The 25478-nt window shown below is 39.1% G+C and overlaps 1 protein-coding gene across 1 annotated transcript in view; it reads left to right on the forward strand.

Moving 5' to 3' along the window:
- The window catches only part of NEB (nebulin), a gene marked incomplete at its 5' end in the record, with an annotated part of 191460 nt that overhangs the window by 45879 nt on the left and 120103 nt on the right, over positions 1–25478 (forward strand). The window contains 20 exons of the mRNA XM_079783149.1: positions 913–1017; positions 1996–2103; positions 4107–4418; positions 5420–5626; positions 7744–7848; positions 9383–9490; positions 10870–11181; positions 11734–11940; positions 12407–12511; positions 12679–12786; positions 13405–13716; positions 14931–15137; positions 17957–18061; positions 19181–19288; positions 20283–20594; positions 20714–20920; positions 21352–21456; positions 22418–22525; positions 24517–24828; positions 25029–25232. Of these exons, the coding sequence (XP_079639275.1) occupies positions 913–1017; positions 1996–2103; positions 4107–4418; positions 5420–5626; positions 7744–7848; positions 9383–9490; positions 10870–11181; positions 11734–11940; positions 12407–12511; positions 12679–12786; positions 13405–13716; positions 14931–15137; positions 17957–18061; positions 19181–19288; positions 20283–20594; positions 20714–20920; positions 21352–21456; positions 22418–22525; positions 24517–24828; positions 25029–25232 (3657 nt within the window). The remainder of the gene's footprint in view (positions 1–912; positions 1018–1995; positions 2104–4106; positions 4419–5419; positions 5627–7743; positions 7849–9382; positions 9491–10869; positions 11182–11733; positions 11941–12406; positions 12512–12678; positions 12787–13404; positions 13717–14930; positions 15138–17956; positions 18062–19180; positions 19289–20282; positions 20595–20713; positions 20921–21351; positions 21457–22417; positions 22526–24516; positions 24829–25028; positions 25233–25478) is intronic.

Here is a 25478-nt window from a genome sequence, read left to right on the forward strand (position 1 = left end):
GAAAGGAGATTTTTAGAAAGTAGAATTGATGAGATTATGTGAATTGATGAGATTATGCTTAGAAGTGTTTTCTATTGTCACTGAGGAAGTACGGATAGTTCTGGGATTCTTAGAAGAATTTATTAGTATTTGAGGATTCACTTAGCTATCAGCCATCTCAGACTTTACTTGTGATACATATACATCAGTTTACATATGATGTTCCACATAGACATGCCTGGGAAATGGAGGTATGTATGATAAATAACAATGGAGAGACTGAAAATCTACTTGTGATTCATGTTCTAGTTTAGTTTTAGAAATTAAGCAATTTCTTTCATTTCTATTACCAAGAGGAGGATATAATATGATGTCTACAGATGTCTTTAAAATGACAAGCTAGGGTAAATCTGGAATGGTAAATCTTTTGAGTACATTGGATTTATGTATAAGCAACTTCATTTAACGAGGAAATTATTATATGCTTTTACTTGTACAATTATAATTGGAAAGTTTTAAGCAGAAGTGAAAGACATTCTAACCATCATTTTCTCTCTAAAAATAACAAACCCAAACCAAAACAGCACAAAACTTTAAGAGCTATTAGTTCCACTAGCAAAGAATGAACTTTTCTGGCTTTGGTTTAATTCATGTTAGAGTTTCACATTTGAACCTATTTTTCATTTATCTTTGGCAGTAAGTTATTTCTATTCTCTTAAGGATTTTTTCTCTCTATTATAATACACGGAGTTGTTGGCTCTTCCTAAAGACAACAAGATGCTTGAATTTCTTAAAAACAGGAAAATGCCTTTGATACTTTTGCACAATAGAAATGGTGGGGATTGTGCTGGGAATAACTCCTTTAAGCATGCAACTAATGCATTTTCTTTTTGTACTATCTGTAATGCATTTTTTTGTGGCTGTGTGTTACAGATCTTATACAAAGCTAAAGGAGAAGATGTGAAACATAAATACACGATGAGTCCTGATCTTCCTCAGTTTCTACAGGCCAAGTGCAATGCTTACAATATAAGTGATGTAAGTAGGGTCTTCGATGGGGTGTGAAATACAGAACTGGTGATAAAATAATAGAATTTTAAGGTATGATGTGGCCTTGACAATTACTTAGGTCGATTTTCCACACGGCCTCCGTTGCAGCCTAGCCCATGATGATGGCTCTGTACTGAGTTGGCCTCTTCAAGTATAGGACAACTTTAAAGGATTCTTTCTTTCTTTCTTTCTTTCTTTCTTTCTTTCTTTCTTTCTTTCTTTCTTTCTTTCTTTCTTTCTTTCTTTCTTTCTCTTTCTCTTTCTCTCTCTCTCTCTCTCTCTCTCTCTCTCTCTCTCTCTCTTTCTTTCTTTCTTTCTTATTGAATTTATTGGGGTGACATTGGTTAATAAAATTATATAGGTTTCTGTATTTGGTATTGTGTGTTCACCGTTCCAAATCAAGTCTCTTTTCATCACCATTTTCCCCCTGTATCCTCTTCTACCGCCCCCCTTTCCCCTGACAATCACCATAAAGGATTCTTCTTTATGTAGAGCTTAACATCTAGTTCTCTAAACCTCCAATTAGTTTTTCTAATTTTTGCATGTGGAGGAGGTTGTTATCTTCCAGAGAAATGAGAATAAAGAAAATCCTTTTTTAAAAAACAACAATCCTAAAATTGCTAGATCTTACCCCTAGATCTTCCCTTGACCTTTTCGTAAGACTGAACAACTTCATTTTTCTCCAGCTGGTCCTCACGTACCCTGGTCTCCAGAACCTTTATTAGATCCACAAACTGGACCCACTCCAGTTTCTCATGTCCCTCTTCAATATGTGCCCAAACCAGATGTGGGTGAATAATTAGTGCAGAGCCCAGTAAATCCATGCTATGTAAAATGTGACGTTTTGCTCTAGAAGATTCTTTTAGCTTCCATCTGCAGAGGGATAAAACAATCCCAGCTGCTGAGGAATCACTTCAGCGGATGAAAACACAGCATGCTGACATCCCGTTTCTTCTTCTGTCCCAGGTCTGTTACAAACGGGACTGGCATGATTTAATAGCCAAGGGCAACAATGTGCTGGGAGACGCTATTCCCATCACTGCAGCCAAAGCGTCAAGAAACATTGCCAGTGATGTGAGTACACGTTCTAGGTGAAATCTGGGTGATTGCCTTTTGAAAAAGTAAACAGATGTGTGCTTGTTTAAATGGTGTCACACTGAAAACAATATGTTAAATTCATGACATTCAAATTCTCCACAAAATAATGTTTTGAGAAACTGTCACTTTTCCATGTTTTGTGATTCTTTTCAGTTGACCCCACTTGGTAGAGCTGTCATAAGCCTGACAGCGGCTTTCTCCCTGATTCATATCCCAAATTACCTCCCCTCGACACCTTCCCTGACAGCCCGCATTTATTTTCAGTGAGAACATCCTGACTGACACTAACACATTAAATTCAGGTGCCTGCCTGCATTATAATTGCATTAAGACGATTGAAAAGATGTTCCATAAAATGTACAGATTTTATTTTTATTTTTTTATATTGAATTTATTAAGGTGACACTGGTTAACAAAATTATACAGGTTTCAGGTGCACAGTTCCACAACACATCATCTGTACACTGTATTGAGTGTTCACCACCCCAAGTCAAGTGCCTTCCATCACCATTTATCCCCCCTTTACCTTCTTCTGCCTCCCCCCAGCCCCTCCCTGCTAGCAATCACCATTTTATAAATCCAATGGGGAAAGAACCACTTCTCTAGAATGTAATTTTGATTTATGTAATTGATGCCCATTTTACCTATAACAGAAACAGCAGACACTTATTCTTCTTCCCATTATTGGAAAACAACATTTTCACAAAGCATATCCCCCCCGCCCCCTGGCACACTTCACTGTCACACACCATTCCAGAGGCTACAATCTTGGTTTGAGGAGAGAAGAAAAAACCCACACATGTGTGCAGGCCACAGGGGAGATGGGAGTAAGAATTCTAGAGCTTTTTCTTGCAGGGCTGCTACTGAAAACAGCTCCTCAAAGATGTGCACATCACTGTGAAATGCATTTCTAGTTTAAGGAGGAAGTGAAAGTCTAAAGCATGACATTATCTTCTTTTTTTTTTTGTAAGCACTTGCACAGAGCTGCTCCTAACATGCCTAGAGATTACTTGACAATCCTTTTGCCTGTCAAACTCCTGTTGATAAATCGGTGCTTAAACAGCAGAAGCTGCATATCTGCAGAGTTGAGGTGGATTTGGATTCTTTTATGTGGAAATTGAGGTTTTGACCTGTGTAGCTCAGTCTACACCACATTGGCGATCCGAGCAGTGAGAGATTTTGGACAGCACAGCTTTTAGATATCTACTGGTGGGGAAAGCTTACAGTGGTTCCTGCCCTAAGTGTAGTTCCTTTACTCATCTTAGCAGCTTCAGCAGTGCGCTGGGAGAGGAGCTGCTGAGGACTGGGGTAGGTGAAGACCCAGCTACCGACCTGTGCAGCATCTAAATTGATGCTCCCTAGAAAGAAGAGGTTTTTTTTTTTTAACCCTATTAGGTCAGCCTGAGACAAAAATCACAGTAATGATTTCCTCCCCCACCCCAAGCTGATCTGAGTGCAAACGTTTCACATGTAGAGTTTTTTAGAGTTTCTTCTGCACCTGTTGTGTACCTATTACTAGGCCAATCAGAACAGAAAATGGGAGGTTTTCTCAATAATTTCTAATAATCTGTGATGTGCAATAATATAATGGATTAGGTGAATTCCCATTGCTGGAAAACCAAGAGATACGGGTCTTACATTTGGAATGTGTCATGTTTAGAGTTAAGTGTGAAAATTCAGTTGGCTTTAAGTAAAGTTCTAAATGCCAGTCATCTATAGGATTGATAACAAAGAAAAGAAACTGGTCCTGAGTGTATCATGACACCCACTGTAACACAGAAGTGATGGAAATAAATGCTGTCACTCTGAACTTTCTGGGAGTGTGTGTGTGTGTGGGGGGGGGGGGGGGTGTACGACTTGCATTTTTGTACAATCTTCCAGAAAGTCACAATGTTCTGAGGCCTTTGTGTGTGAATAGAGTTGCTACACCTACTAGTATGATTGCCTAGGACTTTGCTAACCAACTTCTCCCTCTGCAGTACAAATACAAGGAAGCTTATGAGAAGGCCAAGGGTAAGCATGTGGGTTTTAGAAGCCTCCAGGATGATCCCAAGCTGGTCCATTATATGAACGTAGCCAAGCTGCAATCCGATCGTGAATACAGGAAGAACTATGAGAACACCAAAACCAGCTACCATACCCCTGGGGACATGGTTAGCATCACAGCCGCAAAGATGGCCCAGGATGTTGTTACCAACGTCAATTATAAACAACCGATCCATCATTACACATACCTACCTGATGCCATGAGTGTCCAGCACACCAGAAACGCGAATCAGATTCAGAGTGATGTGAGTATGTAGAACAGAGCAGACCCAGAGAAGCTGGTACTTAAGGGATAATCCTTTCTTCCTACTTTGGTAGACTTCACGATACAAGAAGATATTTGGGGGGGGGGGGGGAAATGTACTTTAAAATAAATAGTCATTATTGAAAGGCTAACAAAGGCATGGTGGACAAACTGTGTTTTTGCTGGCTTTCTGCACTCCTACTGTCACCATTGACATTGCCTTTATTAACTTCTGGGTCAAAGAGAAAGCCATATTCCACTAAGTAGATAAGCCACCTTAATTCTCAGCAAGAGGAAATGGTTGCTCCTGGGGTGCTTGCTTCAATGGTGATACGAATAAGGCAAAACAGGAGCATTCTTTATTCTTTCTGAATTCAGCAAAGTTATTTTTTGACTTTTTTTTTTAAAAAAACTCAAGGTCACACTCTTATGCATGTAAATCTGTGTGATGAGTCATCTAAAATGAACCAGGAAGGCTTTGTGATTGCAGCATGATTCACGGGGAGCTGCAGAGGGAGGTGTTTAATATTCAGGGCTTTTCCTTCCGCAGGATCCAGATGTCTATAAGGATCGTCCTCTGTGAAGGGAAGAAATGGTGTTCATTTATTGTGGCTCAATGAAAATGTCTCTCCCCAGCTGAGATCAGGAAGAGCTTAGGTGGATGGGGTGGGTGAAATTCAAAGTTGTGGAGTTTTCAGTGAAATCAAAAGGAAAGGCCAATTTATTGTCAAAAGAGACAATATTTTTTCAGCAGTAGCCGTGGAAATATGTGGCCCAGATTCTCTCTGTGTTGTATAATGCCCTCGAACAACAGCACTGCTGTTTCTTATTACCAAATTCTGGGTGAGAAGCTCTGTGACAGACATAACCTTAGCTTCCACTGCAGGTGGGAGCGGGTTGAAAAGGTTGCCATTCATTTCCCTGGCAGAGGGTTGCAGATTTCAGAACCAGTGCTGGACTGTTCTCTAGGACATCTCCTCATACGAGCTTGCTCTTTTACAGAATGTGTATAAGGACGACTATAACACCTTCTTCAAGGGCATTGGATGGATCCCTATTGGTTCTCTGGAGGTTGAGAAGGCCAAGAAAGCAGGTGATGCATTAAATGAGAGGAAGTATCGACAGCACCCAGATACCATCAAATTCACCAGCGTGCCTGATTCCATGGGCATGGTTCTGGCTCAGCAGAACACAAAGCAGCTGAGTGAAGTAAGTGGTTTCCCTTCAGAAGGGTTTGTTGATGAATAACCCCGTGATAAGCCACCCCACATCCTTCTTAATTCGATACGTGAGACGGCATCTGTGCTAGCAAATCAGCGGCTTTCAGGGGTATGATCAAAAGCTTGTACTTTTGAAGCACCCTGGAACTTGAACATAGGTAGAACTGGGAGGGGAGAAGGAGACTTCCAAATCTGTTTTATTTTCCCAAAGTGGAGAGTCCGTGCTATTCATTAGACATATGGGATGAACTTAGTATTATTATCTGTCACTCGGTCTGAATTGCAAACCAAGCTATTTTATTGCTCTGAGTTGCAACAGTTCTACTTAGCTTCGCAGGGAAAGGGCATAATAACGTCCTCATCCCCGGGCACAATAGGTGGATGTTGTGAGAGGCAATCTAGAGAGAGGCCTCTGGGAAGGAGATAAGCAGTTTACTTTTAGAATCAAGTCACCTCTCTGAGCCCAGGTCTTGCTGGGCCCTTCGTCTAAGCCAGAGGCTAATTGTAGTACTCAGTGCTTCCCCTCATTTGGTAATTTCAGAGAACTCTTAAAAGACCTCCACCAGAAAGAGGGACGTAAGTAAAAAGCAAAGAAGGGAAGACTGTGTTTTTAGCCCCCGATATTGGGAGGTGGGGAATGCTTTGCTTGGCTCAGATTTGAGGCTTATCTGTGGATTTCATTTCTCAAGCCAGTCCCTGCTCCCACACTACCATGGATGTTTCAAGATTAATTCTGTTTTAGTCCTAAAATCAATGTAGACTCTGATTTCTTTTGTACTAACCGAGGTGTTACTTCTCACTGTTTTCCGGTTAGCTAGGAAAACTGTGCTCTCGGTAATTGTCTTCCACGTCAATAAATGCTGTCAATATCTTCCTCGTTACCCACGCCAGAAACCTGGCTTCACCACTGATGCCTCTCTGTGTGAACCCCACACCCAACCCCTCCACTGAGTCAGTCTCCTAAATCTCTCTCAGCCATCCTATGGAACGCCTCTCTGTCTTTCAGCCGCCACCAACCTAGTCCCGGCTCCCTATCTCTCCTGTGGACAACTATAGTCATCTGGTATCTGGACTCCATGCCCGAGGCACACACTACAACCAGAGAGACCATCTTAGCTCAAATCACAGCCCTCTTATACTTAAAACCCCTTAGTAACTTCTTGAGCTGAAAATAAAATCTAAACATATTAACTAGTCTGGGAGGCCCTGCTGCCCATCCTGGCTGACCTCTGGCCGCCCGCGGCCACTCCAGCCCCGTAACTCAGGGCTGCCTTCGGAGCCTCTCAGCCCACACCCTGTCCAGACTCAGGCCCTGAATGCTCTTCTTCTGCCTGGACCCCTCCCTTATCTTCAAATTTGGGCATAACTATTACCTCCTTAGAGAGCCTTTGCTGACCACCCTTCTTTCTTTCCTAAAGTTATTTTATTTACAACACATCATAAATTCTAACTCTATCTTATAATTCATGTGTTTATTCTCTGTCTCTTCTACTGGTCTCTAAGCTTCAGAAATACAGGTCTGCCCTGTTCAACTCTTTAAACACAGAACCTACCACCCCACCTGGCCCACAGCGCTGTCCAGTAATTATTGTTGAAATGAGCCAATGACTACACTACAAATAACCCCTCCGTATGATAGTTTAGGTATTTGCCTTATATAGGCACACCTTGTTTTATTTTGTTTTTATGCTTCGAAGATACTACATTTTCTACAAATGAAAGGTAATACCCTCCACCAGCAAAAAGATTACGACTCACTGAAGACTCATATGATGATTAGCATTTTTTTTTTTAGCGATAAAGTCTTTTTCAATTAAGGTTTAAACACTGTTTTTTAGACATAGTGCTATTGCACACTTACTAAACTATAGTATAGGGTACATATAACTTTTCTGTGCACTGGGAAACCAGAGAACTCATGTGACTCGCTTTACTGTGATACGCACTTGATGGCAGTGGTCTGGAACTTAACCCACAATATCTCTGGGGTAGGCCTACGTATGGAGAAACACAAATGACAGTCTTGCTTTTTAAGGGAGGATGTGCTTAAGGAAACCTACATTTTGTCAGCTAATGACGTTTGCATGCTGCCTCCTTTGTTTTTAGTTGAACTACAAGGTGGAGGGGGAGAAACTGAAGCACAAGTACACGATAGACCCCGAATTGCCACAGTTTATTCAAGCCAAGGTCAACGCCCTCAACATGAGCGATGTGAGTATTTTTCCTGGTGATAGTCTAACATTGCTAATGGGGGCCTTTCCTTTCCAGTTCTGGGTAACTGTAGAACTTAGAATTTTAAGGGGAATAAACCGAGTGGGGCCCCATTGAGTTTCTGTTAGAGGAGGTCACAGAGAAGATGTGACTGCCAGTTGGCCCTTAGCCGGCCCCGGGCAACTGCAGGCTGTTCACCCCCTCCCCTGTCCCAGGAATCTACCATCTGCCCGTTTCCACAATGGGAGCCATTGGCAAGGGCACAGCCTGAGAGAGCAATGTGTTGTTGAGACCACCTGGACGGTATGAGTGCCTAAACCCTGTTAGAGTCTCTATAAACTTTTAAGATTCTGGCCGTGGGTGCGGAGATCTACTATGAGGCCACCGAAGACAGACCTCATACGTAAGCTCCCTGGCTTATTAACCTGCACCTACAATCTGGAGTGACCTGCCTCTTTCTTCAGTGACCTCCCTTCTTGCCCTCCATGTACAGGAGCCAATCAACAGTCCTCAGATCAGACTCCTACCACAGAATATAAAACTAGAGGCTACCATAACATTTCACTTAATGCAGACTTTTCCAAACTGGGGGCTATGATTCATTAGTGAGTTATAAAACCAATCTAGTAGGTTGTGTTCCATTAAAAAAAAAATAGAACGAAATGGGATAGACAAGATAGAAAAATATAGTAGTGCATAGTCTGTAGTAAGGTTAATTTTGCTTTATTTAACTTTTGTTTCAGTTATTTGTTAAAACTTCTGAAAAAGTTTACTGTCATTTTCTTTAGAAACTCTTTTTTGTATGTAACGAACATCTCTCTCACGTAGTCTAGATACCTAATTGGTGAGATACCAATTAAATTTACTCTTATGAATTGTTTAATTTTGTTTGTGTGTTTTTTTAAGTTGGTAAATTCTAATTTAAAAACATAATCAAACCTGAAGAAAAGTGTTGATTTCTTAAAAGATGCCTTAGTCATTCTTCCTAATTTTTTAGGCTCTCTTGGTATCTCCAAATAAACATTTTTTGGTGCTCATTTCTATGCTTTTGGTTTTCTTAGAATTTTTCTCTGCTGTTATAAGAAATATTTAAACATGAAGGTCTATTAAAACTGGATGCTACTATATCTGAAATTTTAATTTTAGCATTAAATGCCTTTCTGTAAATTAAAATACTTTATTATTAAAAGTACAAGAAAATAAACTATTATGTGCTTATTATAGAAAAGTTGAAAATAAAAAAAATTATGAAAAAATTTAAATCTGTTATTCCACATTTAAAGCGTTACATTTCAGTTGCTTTGTTATGCCATCATATACATTTTTAAAGCAGTTTGAGATCATACTGTGTAGTTACTGATGTTTTAAAAAAAGGCTCTGATAGATACATAAAGGATGAACTAACAGCCCTAACTCTACAAATTCTCTCAATAGAAAGGTGTAAAGTATGACATGTTTTATAAGAAAGATTTTGGCATCTTGTTTCATTCTTTCAATTTTGTTAAATAACAAAATAATGTTTCTTTCTTTCAAGGCTTATTATAAAGCAGACTGGAAGAAAACCCTCGCTAAAGGCTATGATTTGAGAACAGATGCTATTCCAATTGTTGCTGCAAAAAGTTCAAGAAATATTGCTAGTGATGTAAGTCTAATTTGAAAGCAGAAAACTTTCTCTTTATTTTCAAAATCTTCACATGGAGGCTATATGATCTATATTAGAAACAAAATAAAAAAGTTATGATATTAAAATACTTTTCTAGTATTCTAACTAACAATGATTCTTTTATACTGCTCCCCTTTAAAATATTTAAAAACTCAATACAGTTATTGCAAATAAGAAAATTCTTTTTTAAAACTGTAAAATATTTGGAACTCTCATTGTTATGAAGTTGAAAACTGATTTTATTTTGTCAAGAAAAAAAGCTTTCGTATACTAAAATGACACTAAATTGGAAATGTCTCCAACTGTTTTAAAAGAATACAATTTTTATTTTATTTTTTAAATCCTTATCTGAGGATATTTTTTCTATTGATTTTTAGAGAGAGTGGAAGGGAGGGAGGGAAGGAGAGAGAGAGAGAGAGAGAGAGAGAGAGAGAGAGAGAGAGAGAATTAATTGGTTGCCTCCCATACCTACCATGACTGATCAGGGCTGGGGATCAACCTGCAACTGAGGGGTGTACCCTTGACTGGGAATTGAACCTGCGACCATTTGGTATGAGGGCCAATGCTCTAATCACTGAGAAAACAGGCCAGGGCAAGAATACAATTTTTAAATACTATAATTTCCACACAAAAATTGATGACATATGAAAACCCAGGAAGAATTATAGATTAAAATGAGAGGATTTTAGTTATATAATAAATTCATTTTAACAAATTAAGTTATAATTTTATATGAATTAATATAATACATAGATAGAGTTAAAAACTCTATCATTTGTAGTCCAATACACTAATTCGTATAAGGGCATTGCAAAAATTTACTCAGAATTATGCAAAGACTTTATAAGATAATGCAAAGTAACACTTGAAACATATAATAAAAAAATACACCACCCAGTGTGGCTCAGTGCTTGAGTGTCAACCCATGCACCAAGAGATCACCAGTTCAATTCCCAATCAGGGCACATGCCTAGGTTCCAGGCTCAATCTCCCATAGAGCATGTAGGAAGCAGGAGATCGATGTCTCTCTCATCAATGTTTCTCTCTTCCCCTCTCCCTTCCTCTCTCTACCAAATCCTTAATAAGTAAAATTTTCAGGAACCTTTGAGAATACTCAAAGAATCTATTTATGAATAATCTGGATATAAACTACAAATTATTCCATTCTTGATTATCTTCAGAGCACATTTCAAGACCATCCATTAGAAATTCTTTGCTAGTTGTTTAACAATGCTGAAACACTAGATTCAGAATGGATTCAGCTTTTGCTTAATTTGTTAGGTAAATTCAGTTTAATACTTTAGTATTTCCTACCTTATACCCTGTCAAACTTCTGTCTGCCCTTCTTTTTCATATAGTTCAAATATAAAGAGGCCCACGAGAAAGCCAAAGGCAAGCAAATTGGATTTCGTAGTCTTCAGGATGATCCTAAACTGGTTCACTACATGAATGTAGCCAAAATGCAGTCAGACCGTGAATACAGAAAGGGCTATGAAGCCAGCAAGACCAGGTACCACACGCCCTTGGATATGTTCAGTGTGACGGCGGCCAAGAAATCTCAGGAGGTTGCTACCAACACCAACTACAGACAACCCTACCACAACTACACTCTGCTGCCCGATGCCATGAATGTGGAGCATTCCAAGAACGCGATGCAGATTCAAAGCGATGTATGTAACAATCAACAGATTGTTGGCATAGAATTATTCATTTCTAGTTGGCAGGAGGGAAGAAGAAGAAATAGGCAATTCTACTCACTCCACCCTAAACCTGGCTAGACTCACTATAACTAGGGGTCCTCTCCAGAATTTGGAGTTTTAGGCTTTTACTCATATGAACTATATGTAGCTTCCTTTGGGGGTTACTACATACATATTTTAGAACTCTGGATGTCCTAAGTAGACCCAATATATGATGTATCCTTAAAAAATAGATTCAAATGAGTACTATATAATATGTTTTCTAGTGCAAAATTCTGTTCACTTTCACCCCAAGAAAGTTAAATTTTTAAAGGAATTATTGGATCAGGATTTCCTGTTAGAAATCACCATGAATGTAATAGCTTTTATAATTAATTGTTTTCCAGAAGATAATAGGGAATAAAAGCCAGCTATTCTCCCCCAACTCCTTTTCTTTCTTTTTGATAATAATTGAATCATCTAACCAAAGCAATCCATGCCCTGACTCTTTCTGAATTCAAATTTTCCTTTTATGTTGTAAAGAATCTATACAAATCTGACTTCACCAACTGGATGAAAGGGATTGGCTGGGTCCCAATAGATTCCCTAGAAGTGGAGAAGGCAAAGAAAGCAGGAGAGATTCTTAGCGAGAAGAAGTATCGCCAGCACCCTGAGAAGCTGAAGTTCACGTACTCCATGGACACAATGGAGCAAGAACTTAACAAGAGTAACAAACTGAATATGGATAAGGTAAGAACTCACCGGCTGGCCTCAGCCCCAGAACCCTCCTAGTGCTCCTGCCCCTGAGCCTGGCACTGCCACTATGATCTCTGTCTGCATTTTAATCCTTCTGATGGTCCTGGTGGTGGCGGTGGTAGGAGGGGCATTCTGTAACTTTTGTCATGTCCAGAGATTCTCAGTTATACTGATCCTCGGGCTGTCAACACCATGCTGAGGGTGGGACAAAACTACAAAACCTACATCATGTGAGGTTGAGGCAAGATGGTATTTGTTGTTTCAGTGGAAAAGGACTCCCTTGTGTGATCATTTTTGTCCTTAGCGTGTGCCTAGTCTCATCAGCCCCTCCTGCTATTTTACCCATTTTCCAACATCAGAGTTAAGCTCTTCCCCATGGAGCTGTGAGTCTCTTCCCCTTGCTAGTACTCGCACACACTGGTCCTGCTGTTCAGTCACGTGCCTGCCCTTCTCGTTGTAGAGGCGCTACATTGAGAAATGGAACAAAGACAAGACCACCATTCACGTCATGCCCGATACGCCAGACATTCTACTCTCCAAAATGAACCAAATCACCATGAGTGATGTAAGTAGATGAACAACAAAAGTAGGGGAGGTGAAGTGAACTAATGCTTATGGAATGTCTGTCTTTTACATGCCAGAAATCAGGATCCCCGTTCTAACCCAAATGAAAAGATGCTGACGTTTTTCTTTTCTTTCTTCTTCTTTTTTTTTTTCTATTTGATCATTTAGAAATTATACAAAGCTGGTTGGGAAGAAGAAAAGAAGAAAGGATATGACTTGAGGCCGGATGCCATCTCAATAAAGGCAGCAAGGGCCTCTAGAGACATTGCCAGTGATGTAAGTGCTTCCGCGGGCAGTCCTGAGGCTGAGCGGAGTTGGTGTGTTTTCAGGAGCTGCAGTCAGCTCTACCCAGGATTGGTGGGACCATCGACCCGTGTAACACACAAGCCACATCCCTTCATTCAGTCCAAGGACCCTCTAATCATTTGTCCATTATTTAATCTAAAAAGTGACTGGGTCTTGTTAAAATAAGTTGCTTTTAAAGTGTTCTAATCATTTATAGGCAATTCTAAACAAATATAGGGATGCAGCTGCAGATTTTACCTCGGAGACCCCTGACCAGGCTTTTCCTGAATTTAAAGATGCAGCACTGTGTGTGCAGCCTTTTCTGCTGGTCAGACCGCCGAGTGGGAAGAGCTGCTTTCTAAGCGCCCTAGACAGCTTATTTCCACGTTGCTTTCATTAATTCTGAGATCATTTTCTTTCCATGGACCTACGTCTGGCACGAAATTTGAAATAAAAAGATTTTTCTCCCTGGCCCCTATGAGCTCTTTTATTTTTAATTTTAGGGTAGCTCTAAGACTCTAAACCTATGACAAAGCTGAAGGCATCTAGTTTATTATATTCTCTCTCCTCCACTATCTTCATCACCATGTTTGTTTTTTCTCTCTACAGTTCAAATACAAGCAAGCCTACGAACAAGGCAAAGGGAAGCACATTGGCTTCCGGAGCCTGGAGGACGACCCCAAGTTGGTGCACTTCATGCAGGTGGCCAAGATGCAGTCAGACCGGGAATACAGGAAGGGCTATGAGAAATCCAAGACATCCTTCCACACGCCGGTGGACATGTTCAGTGTGGTGGCAGCCAAGAAGTCTCAGGAAGTGGCCACCAACACCAACTACAGGAATGTGATCCACACCTACAACTTGCTTCCTGATGCCATGAGCTTCGAATTGGCCAAAAACATGATGCAGATTCAAAGTGATGTACGTGGCAGCCACGCCATTTGCAGAGCGTTTACTTTGGATAATAGGCAAATCAGTAATGACCCTAAGTAGTGACATTTTGAAAACCCTGAAAGAAATTCAGGCGTAATTTCCCAATAAGGTGTTTCTTTTTTTTTTAACCTTAGGTTAAATTTATTTATTTATTTTTAACAAAAAGGGATCAATTCTAGAAACGAAAGTCTTATTTTCTACCATTATGGCTGTGAGCCTTGTTGGGTGCTGGATTTGGCAATGGCAAACGAAATTTGGTTTCAGAAAGAATGTGTTGAAAGAAGTATGTCTGACAGAGAGAGTCAGAAGCATGAAAGGCTCCTGATAGAGGAGCACGAGGGAAAGCAGAACCTCAGATGGTGTGATAGCGCCTGCCTCTCGCTCCCAAGCAGCATTCTTTTCACCATGTCCAGCTTCTGAGGAGGTGATGGCTGAGGCAGCTTATTAGAATGAGTGTGAGGAAGGCATCGACAGGAGAGAGCCAAGAATTCAGCCATAGAGGACATCTGGTGGCTGGAGAAAGTGAATTTAAATTATGAACCAAAGGCAGGCCCAAGCCTGTATTTCTCTTTGGAAATGTAAAAACTGAGCTATTATCTCATATGTATAATATTATATATGTATATGTAATATACCCAATAGATGTAACAAATATATATACACAGTATATATTACATGTAAATATATTACATATATGAGGAGGTACATAAGTGCCCAAATGAAAGCAGCCAAGTACACAGGTGTAGAAGAAAATGTCAGAGTTGAGGGGAGAAAAACGAAATTTGTGCCAAGTACCAGTGAGGTTTCCAGTATACCTGAGGGAATTGTAACAGTGGTAACTGATCAAAGACTTACAGCAAAAGAGAGAAATAGGCTCCGTAAGTCATCTATTAACCAAGGGAACTTAAGAATTTTTGTAAGAAAGTTGGGCCAGCATAGTCACCAATCTTGAGATAATAGTAACGTGGTAAATTAATCTACTTGGTATTTTCAGCACTTTTTCTTCAGGAAGGCATTTAGAAAAACAAGTCACAAAAATATTACTGCTTTTTTAAAATTTCTCATGCAAGAAAATGTATAAAAGATGAAGTTCAGGGATAAAAATAGTCGAAGTTCAATATACTTATGGAATATCAAATACCCACACGTGGTTCCTGGAAGTTTTGGTTTCTTCTCCTTCTGGAACTTTTCCTCTTTTGCAGAATCAATACAAAGCCGACTTTGATGACTTCGTGAAAGGCGTTGGATGGCTCCCTCTGGGCTCCCTGGAGGCTGAGAAAAACAAGAAAGCCATGGAGATCATCAGTGAAAAGAAGTACCGCCAACACCCAGACACTTTGAAGTATTCCACATTGATGGACTCAATGAACATGGTTTTGGCTCAGAATAATGCCAAAATTATGAATGAGGTAAATCTTTCAATAATGTAGTGTTTCATCTGTATCAGAAAGAAGCCAGGCATATCTTATATTTAATCTTCAGATTTTCCTGACAGTTTTAGGGCATCATAATTAATGTTTACTCTACCTTGAAAGAGGGCCTGTAATTTAAAAAAAAATGTTTTAATAAATGCCCCCCCCCCAAATGTTCAATGAACCTCTCTACACCATAATGCAAATCTTGAAAAGCATCCCCTCTAAGGTGAGTTTGGGTAGAAGTTCGAAGAGTTTGAATCAGAAGACTGATTGATAACAGCTGGGTTTTGCACCCCACCCTGCAGCTTAGCTGCTTTGATGGGATCAGAGCAGACTCCTAGATCACGTGGCAATAGCAGCATTCTGAGCCAGGACCTTCTCTGGGCAATCATGAGAGCAATCTTTCTCCACCAGTAGTTCCTTGGATTACTAATAATTCTAGCCTTTAGAAAAGCATTAGTGTATTTCTTAGCTGTTAGTCGATATCAGGACGAATAAGTACATCAACCTTGGACATCTGTTTTTAAGTTACAACTAATAATATAATTGCAGAGCGTTGGCTGTATTATGTGGATCACAATTTACAATGCTGTTGATTAGAAAAAGGGAAAGCCCAACCGGTGTGGCTCAGTGGTTGAGCATTGACCTAGGACCAGGAAGTCACAGTTTGATTCCCGGCCCCGGTTTCAGGCTTGATTCCTAGCAGGGGGCATGCAGGAGGCAGCCAATCAATGATTCTCTCTCATCATTGATGTTTCTATCTCTCTCTCCCTCTCTCTTCCTTTCTGAAAGCAATAAAAATATATTTTAAAAAAATTAGAGCCCTAACCGGTTTGGCTCAGTGGATAGAGCGTTGGCCTGTGGACTGAAGGGTCCCAGGTTCGATTCCAGTCAAGGGCATGTACCTTGGTTGCAGGCACATCCCCAGTAGGGGGTGTGCAAGAGGCAGCTCATCGATGTTTCTTTCTCATCGATGTTTCTAACTCTCTATCCCTTTCTCTTCCTCTCTGTAAAAAATCAATAAAATATATATTTTTTTAAAAATTAGAAAAAGGGAGGAAATTATTTGGACTGTAACATTAAGCAGTTGCAGAAATGATGGTCCTAAAGAGAGAGCTGTATTTTGCTGCCTTTGAGTAAATCCCCTGGAGTCTTCTGAGAAAACAGATTCGTAAAGAAGACCAACCTCTTTGAAAGGAACTTGCCTAAAAGACAAGGCATGACTTGCAGTGCCCTTTTTAACATTTAGAATTTAAACTATTACAAGAGTACATTTATTTTTAAAATATTAAAACTTTCATTGTTTCTTCATTGTTAGTGATTACCATTTCAGAATAATGATACCAAGATGAGAATCATAGAAATAGAAAATGCTAATACTGAGAAGTATCTTGGTGATCATCAAGTTGAATCCTTTCATTGTAGTGTTGAGAAAACCATGGCCTATCGAGGCGAGGCACTTCCCATACACAGCAGGTTAACTAGTGAGTCTGGATTAGAAGCAGACTCTGATGACTAACTATTGCTCTTTCCACTAGGACTGTGCTAATCCTACAACCACTACATGTGGCAATTTAAATTAATTAAAATGTTATATGTTTTCTCTGGCTGCTTTTGAACTACAACAGCAGAGTTGAGTAGTTAATGACAGAGATCCTCTGACCCACGAAGCCTGAGGTATTTCCTGCCTGCCCCTTTACAGGAAAAGTTTACTGATCCCTGGTCTAGAAGTTTTGTTTTTGTTTTCTTATTAAACTTGGCTAAAACAGAAATAGCATTTTTTTTACCAATCAGATTGCAAAGATTAAAAAGTTGTTATATAGAGTATTTGCAAGAGAGTTCATGTTAATGTAAACTTCTAATCAACATATTTGCTAATATTTGTGAAAAATATTCACATACCCAATACCCTACAGAAATCCCTATATATATGCAAAGATACACACACACACACACACACACACACACACACACACACACACTAATATTTTTTTGGAGGTTAGGGTCTCTAAATAGAGATGCTGAGATGGAATTTAGAGTACAAGGCATTTTGAGGATTCAGTACCTGTGGGAGGGAGAACCAGGCAGAAAGAGGAGTCTGACTATGAGGCCTTTGAGTGTACATAGCCTGCCAGATGTGTCCTGTGTTGGCCTGGCCATTTATACTTTGATGAGTCACTGGATGTGGCCACCAGGGAAGGGTGTGCTCTTGAGAGAGGCAGCAAACTGTGCAGCAAGTGACAACTGGATGCTGTCTGCCAGTAGCTGGGGCAACATGTTCTAAGTCCGCCACTAAGACCATGGTGCCATGACTTGTAGAAGACTGCAAACAACACGTCAAACGCTGTCAGTAGGGAATCGGTTAAGTCAATTGGGTTACACCTCCTCATGGGATAGTAAGCTCTTTACATAAAGCAAGTTATTTTAAGAGGCTTAAAAGATCTCTAACCTATATTATTAAGTAAAAAAGGCAAGATGTAGATCATTATGTATATGTGACCTCATTTATATTTTAAAAGGACTATATGTGGGCTTTAATATTCCTAGAAAATTTTAGAATGCAGATTCGATTTCCAGGCTGTCCAATAAGAGGATAGGACATCCATCTTTTCTATCCTACATCCTCTGCATTATCTTGTTGAAATGAGCACCTTTTTATTTAAATTTTATAAAAATAAGATCTTGCTAATAAAAATACATAAAATATTGATATTTATGTACAATGATATGTATGTACTAAGCAAGCCTCCTTGTAAGAAATTGACTTCCACTGGGTTTTGTTGGTTTATTTGTTTGTTTGTTTTACTCTCTAGCACCTCTACAAACAAGCATGGGAGGCTGACAAGACCAAAGTCCACATCATGCCCGATATCCCCCAGATTATTTTGGCAAAGGCAAATGCAGTTAACATGAGCGATGTAAGTACATTACCCCTGTTGTCATCTTTCTTTCCTGCCTATTTGAAGCAGTAAAAATTAATTAATTAATTAATATGTCTTAATTATAAGAGTAATGTTTTGAAAGTAAAAGTGGGAATCCAAAAATGAGAATCTTTCTCTGTCTTGCTTTGCAAACTGTGGATGGGACTCAGGCCCAGCAATTGAAATTTGAAGGGCAGGTCCATTTTTTTGTGGGGGCAGGTCCTCCTTCTCAAACTAAGATACTTGGCAAGAAGAGAAGCACTTGGGGGCCAGGAGAAGAGAAAAAGGAAGTGAGAATCCTAGGACTTCATTCTTAGAATCCATCCACCAAGCTTTTGAGATGGTTCTAAAGAAGGGGTCTGCGGAAAGTTAAATGGAAAGGGAAGATGAACATTTTGAAGAATTAGGGCAAGCCTCATAAGAAGAAATGTATAACACTTAATGTCAGAAAATGCATGGGTGATTTATTTCACTTCCTTTCTCATCCTAACCATAGTTGCTAGGAAATCCTCTAATTCTGCCAGGTTTTTTTTTCTTTTCTTTGTTTGAATTACATAGGGATTTGAAATTGCTGACTTCTTCTTGGGTTGTAGAGTCCACACAATTATATAAATAAAAATATCAACTGCAAAACAGTGAAATTTTTTTTAATGTAAGAATGTGGCTGTTTTGTAGTCATCCCTGGACTCTTATTTGATAAAATGCATCAATAAGAATCTACTGGGCTTTCACATTTTTTTTCTATCTAAATTTTTTCTATTTTATTTTTTTTCTTTATTGATTAAGATATTACATATGTGTCCTTATCCCTCATCACCCCCCTCCCACTCATATTTTTTAAAAGCATATTTATAACTTAATAGAGATGGAGAACTTTTACTTTTTCTGGTAGTTTCTTTTTTCTTTTTCTTTTTTTTCTGGTAGGTTCTTGAAGATATGTATTAGCTTGTAATTGATTTTTTTCCAAACACAGTTATGTTATTTGTGAGAACATTTAGCCATTGATGCACCAGTAAAACATTATGTTCAAAAAAAAAAAAATGCTAGTTTACTTTTTAAAAATAAATCTAGGCTTTCCTATTTATAAGGAAACTATTCCCTTGCCTCTCTTTGCAGAAACTCTACAAACTTTCCATGGAAGAGTCTAAAAAGAAAGGCTACGATCTCAGAACTGATGCCATTTCTATCAAAGCTGCCAAGGCCTCAAGAGATATTGCAAGTGATGTAAGTCTGAAGGAGAGCAGTCACCTGGCTGGGGGGTTCTAATCTACCAAAATAATAACGGCTCAGTTCTGGAAAGACTGAGTGGATAGAATAGGGGGGTGGGGATGTGCCTGCTAACAATAGCCTCATTCTATTCTGTGAATGCCTCTTAGCTTTGCTCTTTTGTTTTCTCTGGTATTTCTGAAAGAAAAAAAAAAAATCCCTAAGTCACCAAGGCTATGGCCTGTAGAAATCCAAAGACTTGTACTGTTCTTGCCTCTTAGGATCTGTCTTCCTAACAGGATGTCTCATGAAGTGGTGTGCTGATGACAACTGATTGTTAAATAATCGGGAATTGTGCAAACCGGTTATTAAACTGTTGGTAGTTTGACATCAGCCACAGTGGGAGTATTTACATCACAGAAATTGACAAAGACGACAACTTAGGGTTTTTTCCCTTGGGGAGCTGGTGTGCCAGCGCACCACTGCCTTAATATAAGCTTTGTGAAACTCAGTTCTTTCATTTGGTTGTTTGTCATAGAAATCCACTCCTAGTGAGCACTGAATGATTTGGGGTAGTGGGAGAAGCACATTTCAGAGCACTCTTTCCTTCGCCACCCCCCAGTTATACTTTCTCTTTCCTCTATCGCTGTTCTCCATCTCTCCTTTCCTCTCTTTTGCTATATTCTCTTACCAACTGTAGACCTCTTTAACACTAAGAGCAGAATATGTGTGGAAGTCAGTATGGTGTATCATCATAAAATATGGCTTCTAATCCTTAGTGACCTTCTAAGTCCCTCACCTCTGGCTCTTAGCTTACTCATCCATAAAATGGGGGCAATAACTTTGCTATCTACCTGGAAAGGTAGGGTTGATCAAGTTATACAAATAAATGTGAAAAATGTGTTTTGTGAACTGAAGAATTCCATACAAGTATTACTTGTTATGAAATACAGAATGCTGACACTGGAATGATTTGAATTGCTCTGAATAAGTGTTCAAATTTTCTTCACAGTATAAATATAAATATAACTATGAAAAGGAGAGGGGGAAAATGGTTGGTTTCCGCAGTCTTGAGGACGATCCCAAGTTAGTCCATTCCATGCAAGTGGCTAAGATGCAATCTGATCGGGAGTACAAGAAAAACTATGAGAAGACGAAGACCAGCTACCACACCCCTCCCAACATGCTCAGTGTCACCGCCGCCAGGGATGCCCAAGCCAACATCACCAACACCAACTATAAGCACCTGATCCACAAGTACATCCTCCTTCCAGATGCCATGAACATCCAGCTGAGCAAGAATATGAATCACATACAGAGTGACGTAAGGCTCTCTCCTTTCCGGGCGATGGATTGCTAGCATGGGGAGGGATCGCAGTCTTCTATGCCACACCTTGTGTCTAAATTGGTAAGGTAAAGTGGATCTGCCTCTTGTCTTTATAGAACGAATATAAGCAGGACTACAACGAATGGTACAAAGGGCTTGGCTGGAGTCCAGCGGGTTCCCTAGAAGTGGAGAAGGCCAAGAAAGCAACTGAGTATGCCAGTGACCAGAAGTACCGCCAGCACCCTAGCACTTTCCAGTTTAAGAAGCTGACTGACTCCATGGACATGGTTCTTGCCAAGCAGAATGCGCTTACCATGAACAAGGTAGACGAAACAGCCGTCCTTCCATACAGTCCCGAGTGGGGCGGGGCTAGCAGCCTCTGGTTCTCGTTTGGGATGTTTGATTCTGGTTCACCGCTGCTGAGCAGGGCAGGCAGTTCCAGAGCGCGCCCCTACACCATTTTCTTCTGCTGCCTACCCCTTATTGTTATTTCTCCTGCCCTTCTAATTAAGTTGGAAATTATTTTTAAAATTATTACATCTTAAGTATTTTTTATTTATCATAGAAGAAAACATTTAAAAGGTTATGTTTTAAAATCTGAGTTTGGTTTTGGTGTCTTCTCTGAATTATATGCTACTTTAGTTACTAAATTAATTTCATTTCATTCAAATACTCTGCTACATTTCTTTTTCTTTCTGGTTTGTTCTAAAAGTTATTCAAATTTCAAATGCCTTTTTTTTTTTTAACTTCCCAGCACTTATACACTGTTGATTGGAACAAAGATAAGACCAAGATTCATTTGATGCCCGATACACCGGATATTTTACAAGCCAAGCAGAATCAAGCAATATACAGTCAGGTAAAGTTTCTAAAAAGTGGGCTCAAAATTAATTAAACTTATTAAGTGAAGTAATGGTAAGTAACTGATGTAAATAAATGCTAAAGCATGGGAAATGAATGACACAAACGGGCTAGCCTAGGGATGTTGCAAAATGTGGGTAAAAGCAAGAGCTTCAGTCACGACTGTATGCTCCATGGAGGCAAGCGCTGTACCTGTTTTGCTTTTCTCGGTACTTATTGTGTTTGGCAGAGAGGAGGAAATCAGTAAATAATTATTGAAAGAAAATATTGTATCAAACAGAACTGGTATGAGTTTTGGTTTTGCTATGTATAAGTTGTATAATATTGGATCTAAACCTTAGTTTCCTCATCCCTAAAACTGGGACCATAAAAGTGCCTATGACATTGAATTGCTGTGAGGGCCAGTGAGGAATTCCACGTAAGGCTCTCAGCACAGTGCCTGGTACAGAGTGCTGGATGGCTTTCAGCTGTTTTTATTATCATCCAGTTTTCACACACATGCTTCCATTCAATGAATTTGACTCAGAAAGGTTAACTCATATATTGCACCTTATAAAAGACATTTCAACATCTATTAGTTTTATCACTTAGATAATTAATACTTTGTCACCTGACTTTTTTTTATTATTTTAACATCTGTGTTCAAAATATGAGTACATAGCACAGGAAAGTTACCTGATATATCTGATCTATACCCATAAGTGTGTGAACAGAAGACATCATATTCACTTATACCTGGGGAGGAGGGGTTTCTCAGAGCCAAAAAAACTGAAGCCAGACCATGTGATGCTTAGTCAGTGCCCTATTAAACAGCTTGTTTTGTTTTTGTCCCTATATTTAGAGAGAAAGTAGATGATGTTAGGTTTATCCAGATCTCTATTTATTCTCTAGGTAAATTTCAGGAATCTGCTGGGGTTTTAATACACACTAAATATTAAATAATTTCTTTAATTTTTCAGAAACTCTATAAACTTGGATGGGAAGAAGCTCTGAAGAAAGGCTATGATCTCCCAGTTGACGCAATTTCTGTACAGCTGGCCAAATCTTCGAGAGACATTGCTAGTGATGTAAGTACTACTCTGACTTCTACAAGGATGTATTTTTATTGTTAGTGCTTCATTTTGTTAATCCCAAGAATTAATCACACAAAAATCAGAGGACCTTGGCTGTAGAGAGTAAATTACCAGAATTTCATAGGGAAGCACAACCTCTTAATCTAAACCTTTAAAATCAGACAAAACAAGAAATTGGTTTGGAGAGGAAGACTTTCTAAAGACAGAATCTAACAATAAATTCTAGGAATATAAAATAAGATTCTCCCTAATTCAATTAATCTGTGGCACTCCAGAAGTGTTGGAAACCTAATTAGATAATGTATTATTACCTAATTTCTGGCTTGAAGGTCAACACCTCATGAAAATGAATCAATAAGGTGAAGAAACTAGAGCAATAATGGCGATAATGATGATTGTATGTTCCCCAGAACATAAACTCATTTTCATTTAATGTTATGTGCTCCCCATAAGGTAAAGATAGTTTAGGAACTGAAGAAATGCATCAGTGATTTTATAACAATGCAACATTTGGTAGTACCTGTTTTCTTTCCAGGTGAACCTATGGTTAGGAACTTTTGAAATCTTACCCCAAAATTAAATTAACTATAAGTGAACTTTGCCAACATTGTAGAGATTATATCTCCTTTCAGTTTCAAGTGGTTCTGTATCTATAAAACTTAAGAAAATTAAAGCTATTTTTATAAATACTTAATAAATTAAAACCATAGAATTTAGAGTTAGAAGATAACTTAAAGGTTATTTAATCCAATCTACCCACTCAATGCCTTACCTTCTCTCCATCTCTAACATGTGACCATCCAGTCTGTGAATACTAGCAAAATATAAGAATTTTTGTGTCCATTTCCTTGTTGGATCATCTGGAATTGTTATTACACATTATCTTACATGGAACTTAACTATGTTACCCATCAGCTCTAGTTCTGTGTTCTAGAAACACCACAAAGTAGCTTATTTCCTCTTCCACCTGATATCTCTTCAAACATTTGAAGTTTCTTACTTATTCTCCTTTGATTTTAGTTTTATAATTCCTTCAATCTCCTGATCATTCTACTTGTGATTTACTCTGTTTTTTTTAAAAAACCCTCTCAAAATAGAGTGCCTAAACCTTGGTGGTGTCTTCCTGTTACAGGAGGTCAGACAAGAGTAAATGAGCTCCTGACTTGCCTTTGTGTCTCTACAGAATCTGTGATGCTACTTTTTTATAAGCAGTTTTGTCAGATTGCCCACATAAAGCTTGGAGTCAACTTGAACTCCTGATTATTTTTAATATACATAACCATGAAGCTGGGTGTCAAGAGAGAGTAGAACCTACTTCCATAAGGCGTAATATGCGCTCAGCATCTAGTATAATATAAATGCTGCTCTTATCTCTATTATCATTGTTGTTATCGTCATCTGGTACTAATGCGATTTTCCCAATTGAATCTAAATACTGGATTTCACTTTTACTTTCTTAAATTTATGTAGTTCATTTTGATCCACGTTGTCGCTATGTTGAGATCATGTAGAATTTTTTTTTCTAATCTAACGTATTTAGCTGTTTTTAGCTATATGTGCATTAAGAAATGGATCCTGAACAGGACAAATTTATATGACATAACCATACGGTGAGTCACTAAAAGTCCTGGTGCTTAATTAATCTACACTATCATGTCATTCATCAAGTCATGAATCTTCCTAAATTTTGCCATTCAGCCCATACTTTCCCATTATTCCATAAGGATATCATAAGTGCTTTATCAAACACTACCCTAAAGTCAGCATACACAATGTATTGGAATTAATTTCTCACTGCAACCTTTCTGGATATTCAATTGCATTACATTTCTTTGAAAGTCTCTGCTTAAGTTTTTACACTTCTTGCTACATTAACATAGGCATACCTTCTCTCATTTCAGTTTTCTAAAACAAACATACAACCAAAGCAAACTGAACTTGACCTCTGTTTATGTTACTAAAAGGACTGTTTCCTCTTATTTCAGTTTAAATATAAACAAGGCTACCGCAAGCAACTCGGCCACCATATTGGATTCCGGAGTCTGCAAGATGATCCAAAGCTTGTGCTGTCCATGAACGTAGCCAAAATGCAGAGTGACAGGGAGTACAAGAAGGACTTTGAGAAGTGGAAGACCAAGTACACCAGCCCCGTGGACATGCTGGGGGTGGTGCTGGCCAAGAAGTGCCAGGCCTTGGTCAGCGACGTGGACTACAAGAACTACCTGCACCAGTGGACGTGCCTGCCCGACCAGAATGATGTCATCCAAGCTAAAAAAGTTTATGAAATACAGAGTGAGGTCAGCTTCTATTAAATCTAATCGTTTATATATGACTTCCTATCTCAAAGGAGAGACCATTTAGTTGCAGAGAGACAGAAACTAGAAAGAGGAGTTATTACTGAATATCCAAAACAGATCTGCTTGTGAATGCACAGACTCACTTGAGTCAAGGGCCCAGAGGAGGATGGGATTTTGAGGCTTGCTTTGTTTTTTCGCAGAATCTGTATAAGTCTGACCTCGAGTGGCTGAGAGGCATAGGATGGAGTCCCCTGGGTTCTTTGGAGGCAGAAAAGAACAAGCGGGCCTCGGAAATCATCAGTGAGAAGAAGTATCGCCAGCCTGCAGACAAAAACAAGTTCACCAGCATTCCTGATGCCATGGACGTAGTTCTGGCAAAGGCCAATGCCAAAAATAGGAGTGATGTGAGTATAATTCTTTGGAAATAAATGAAATAACTTATAGTGCCTGATACTTGGTAGGTGTTCAATATAACAGCAGCACATCACACAGATAGCACAACACAGCATAATGTTTTATATTTTAGTTGCTTCATTTGAATTATCAACTACCCCACACTGGATCGTGTAAAAATGGGTATCAATTTTTGTGCCCCAAAGTTTGCAACTACCCCACACTGGATCGTGTAAAAATGGGTATCAATTTTTGTG

The sequence above is a fragment of the Cnephaeus nilssonii genome (genome assembly GCF_951640355.1).
Source record: "Cnephaeus nilssonii genome assembly, chromosome: 10".
NCBI lineage: Eukaryota > Metazoa > Chordata > Mammalia > Chiroptera > Vespertilionidae > Cnephaeus > Cnephaeus nilssonii.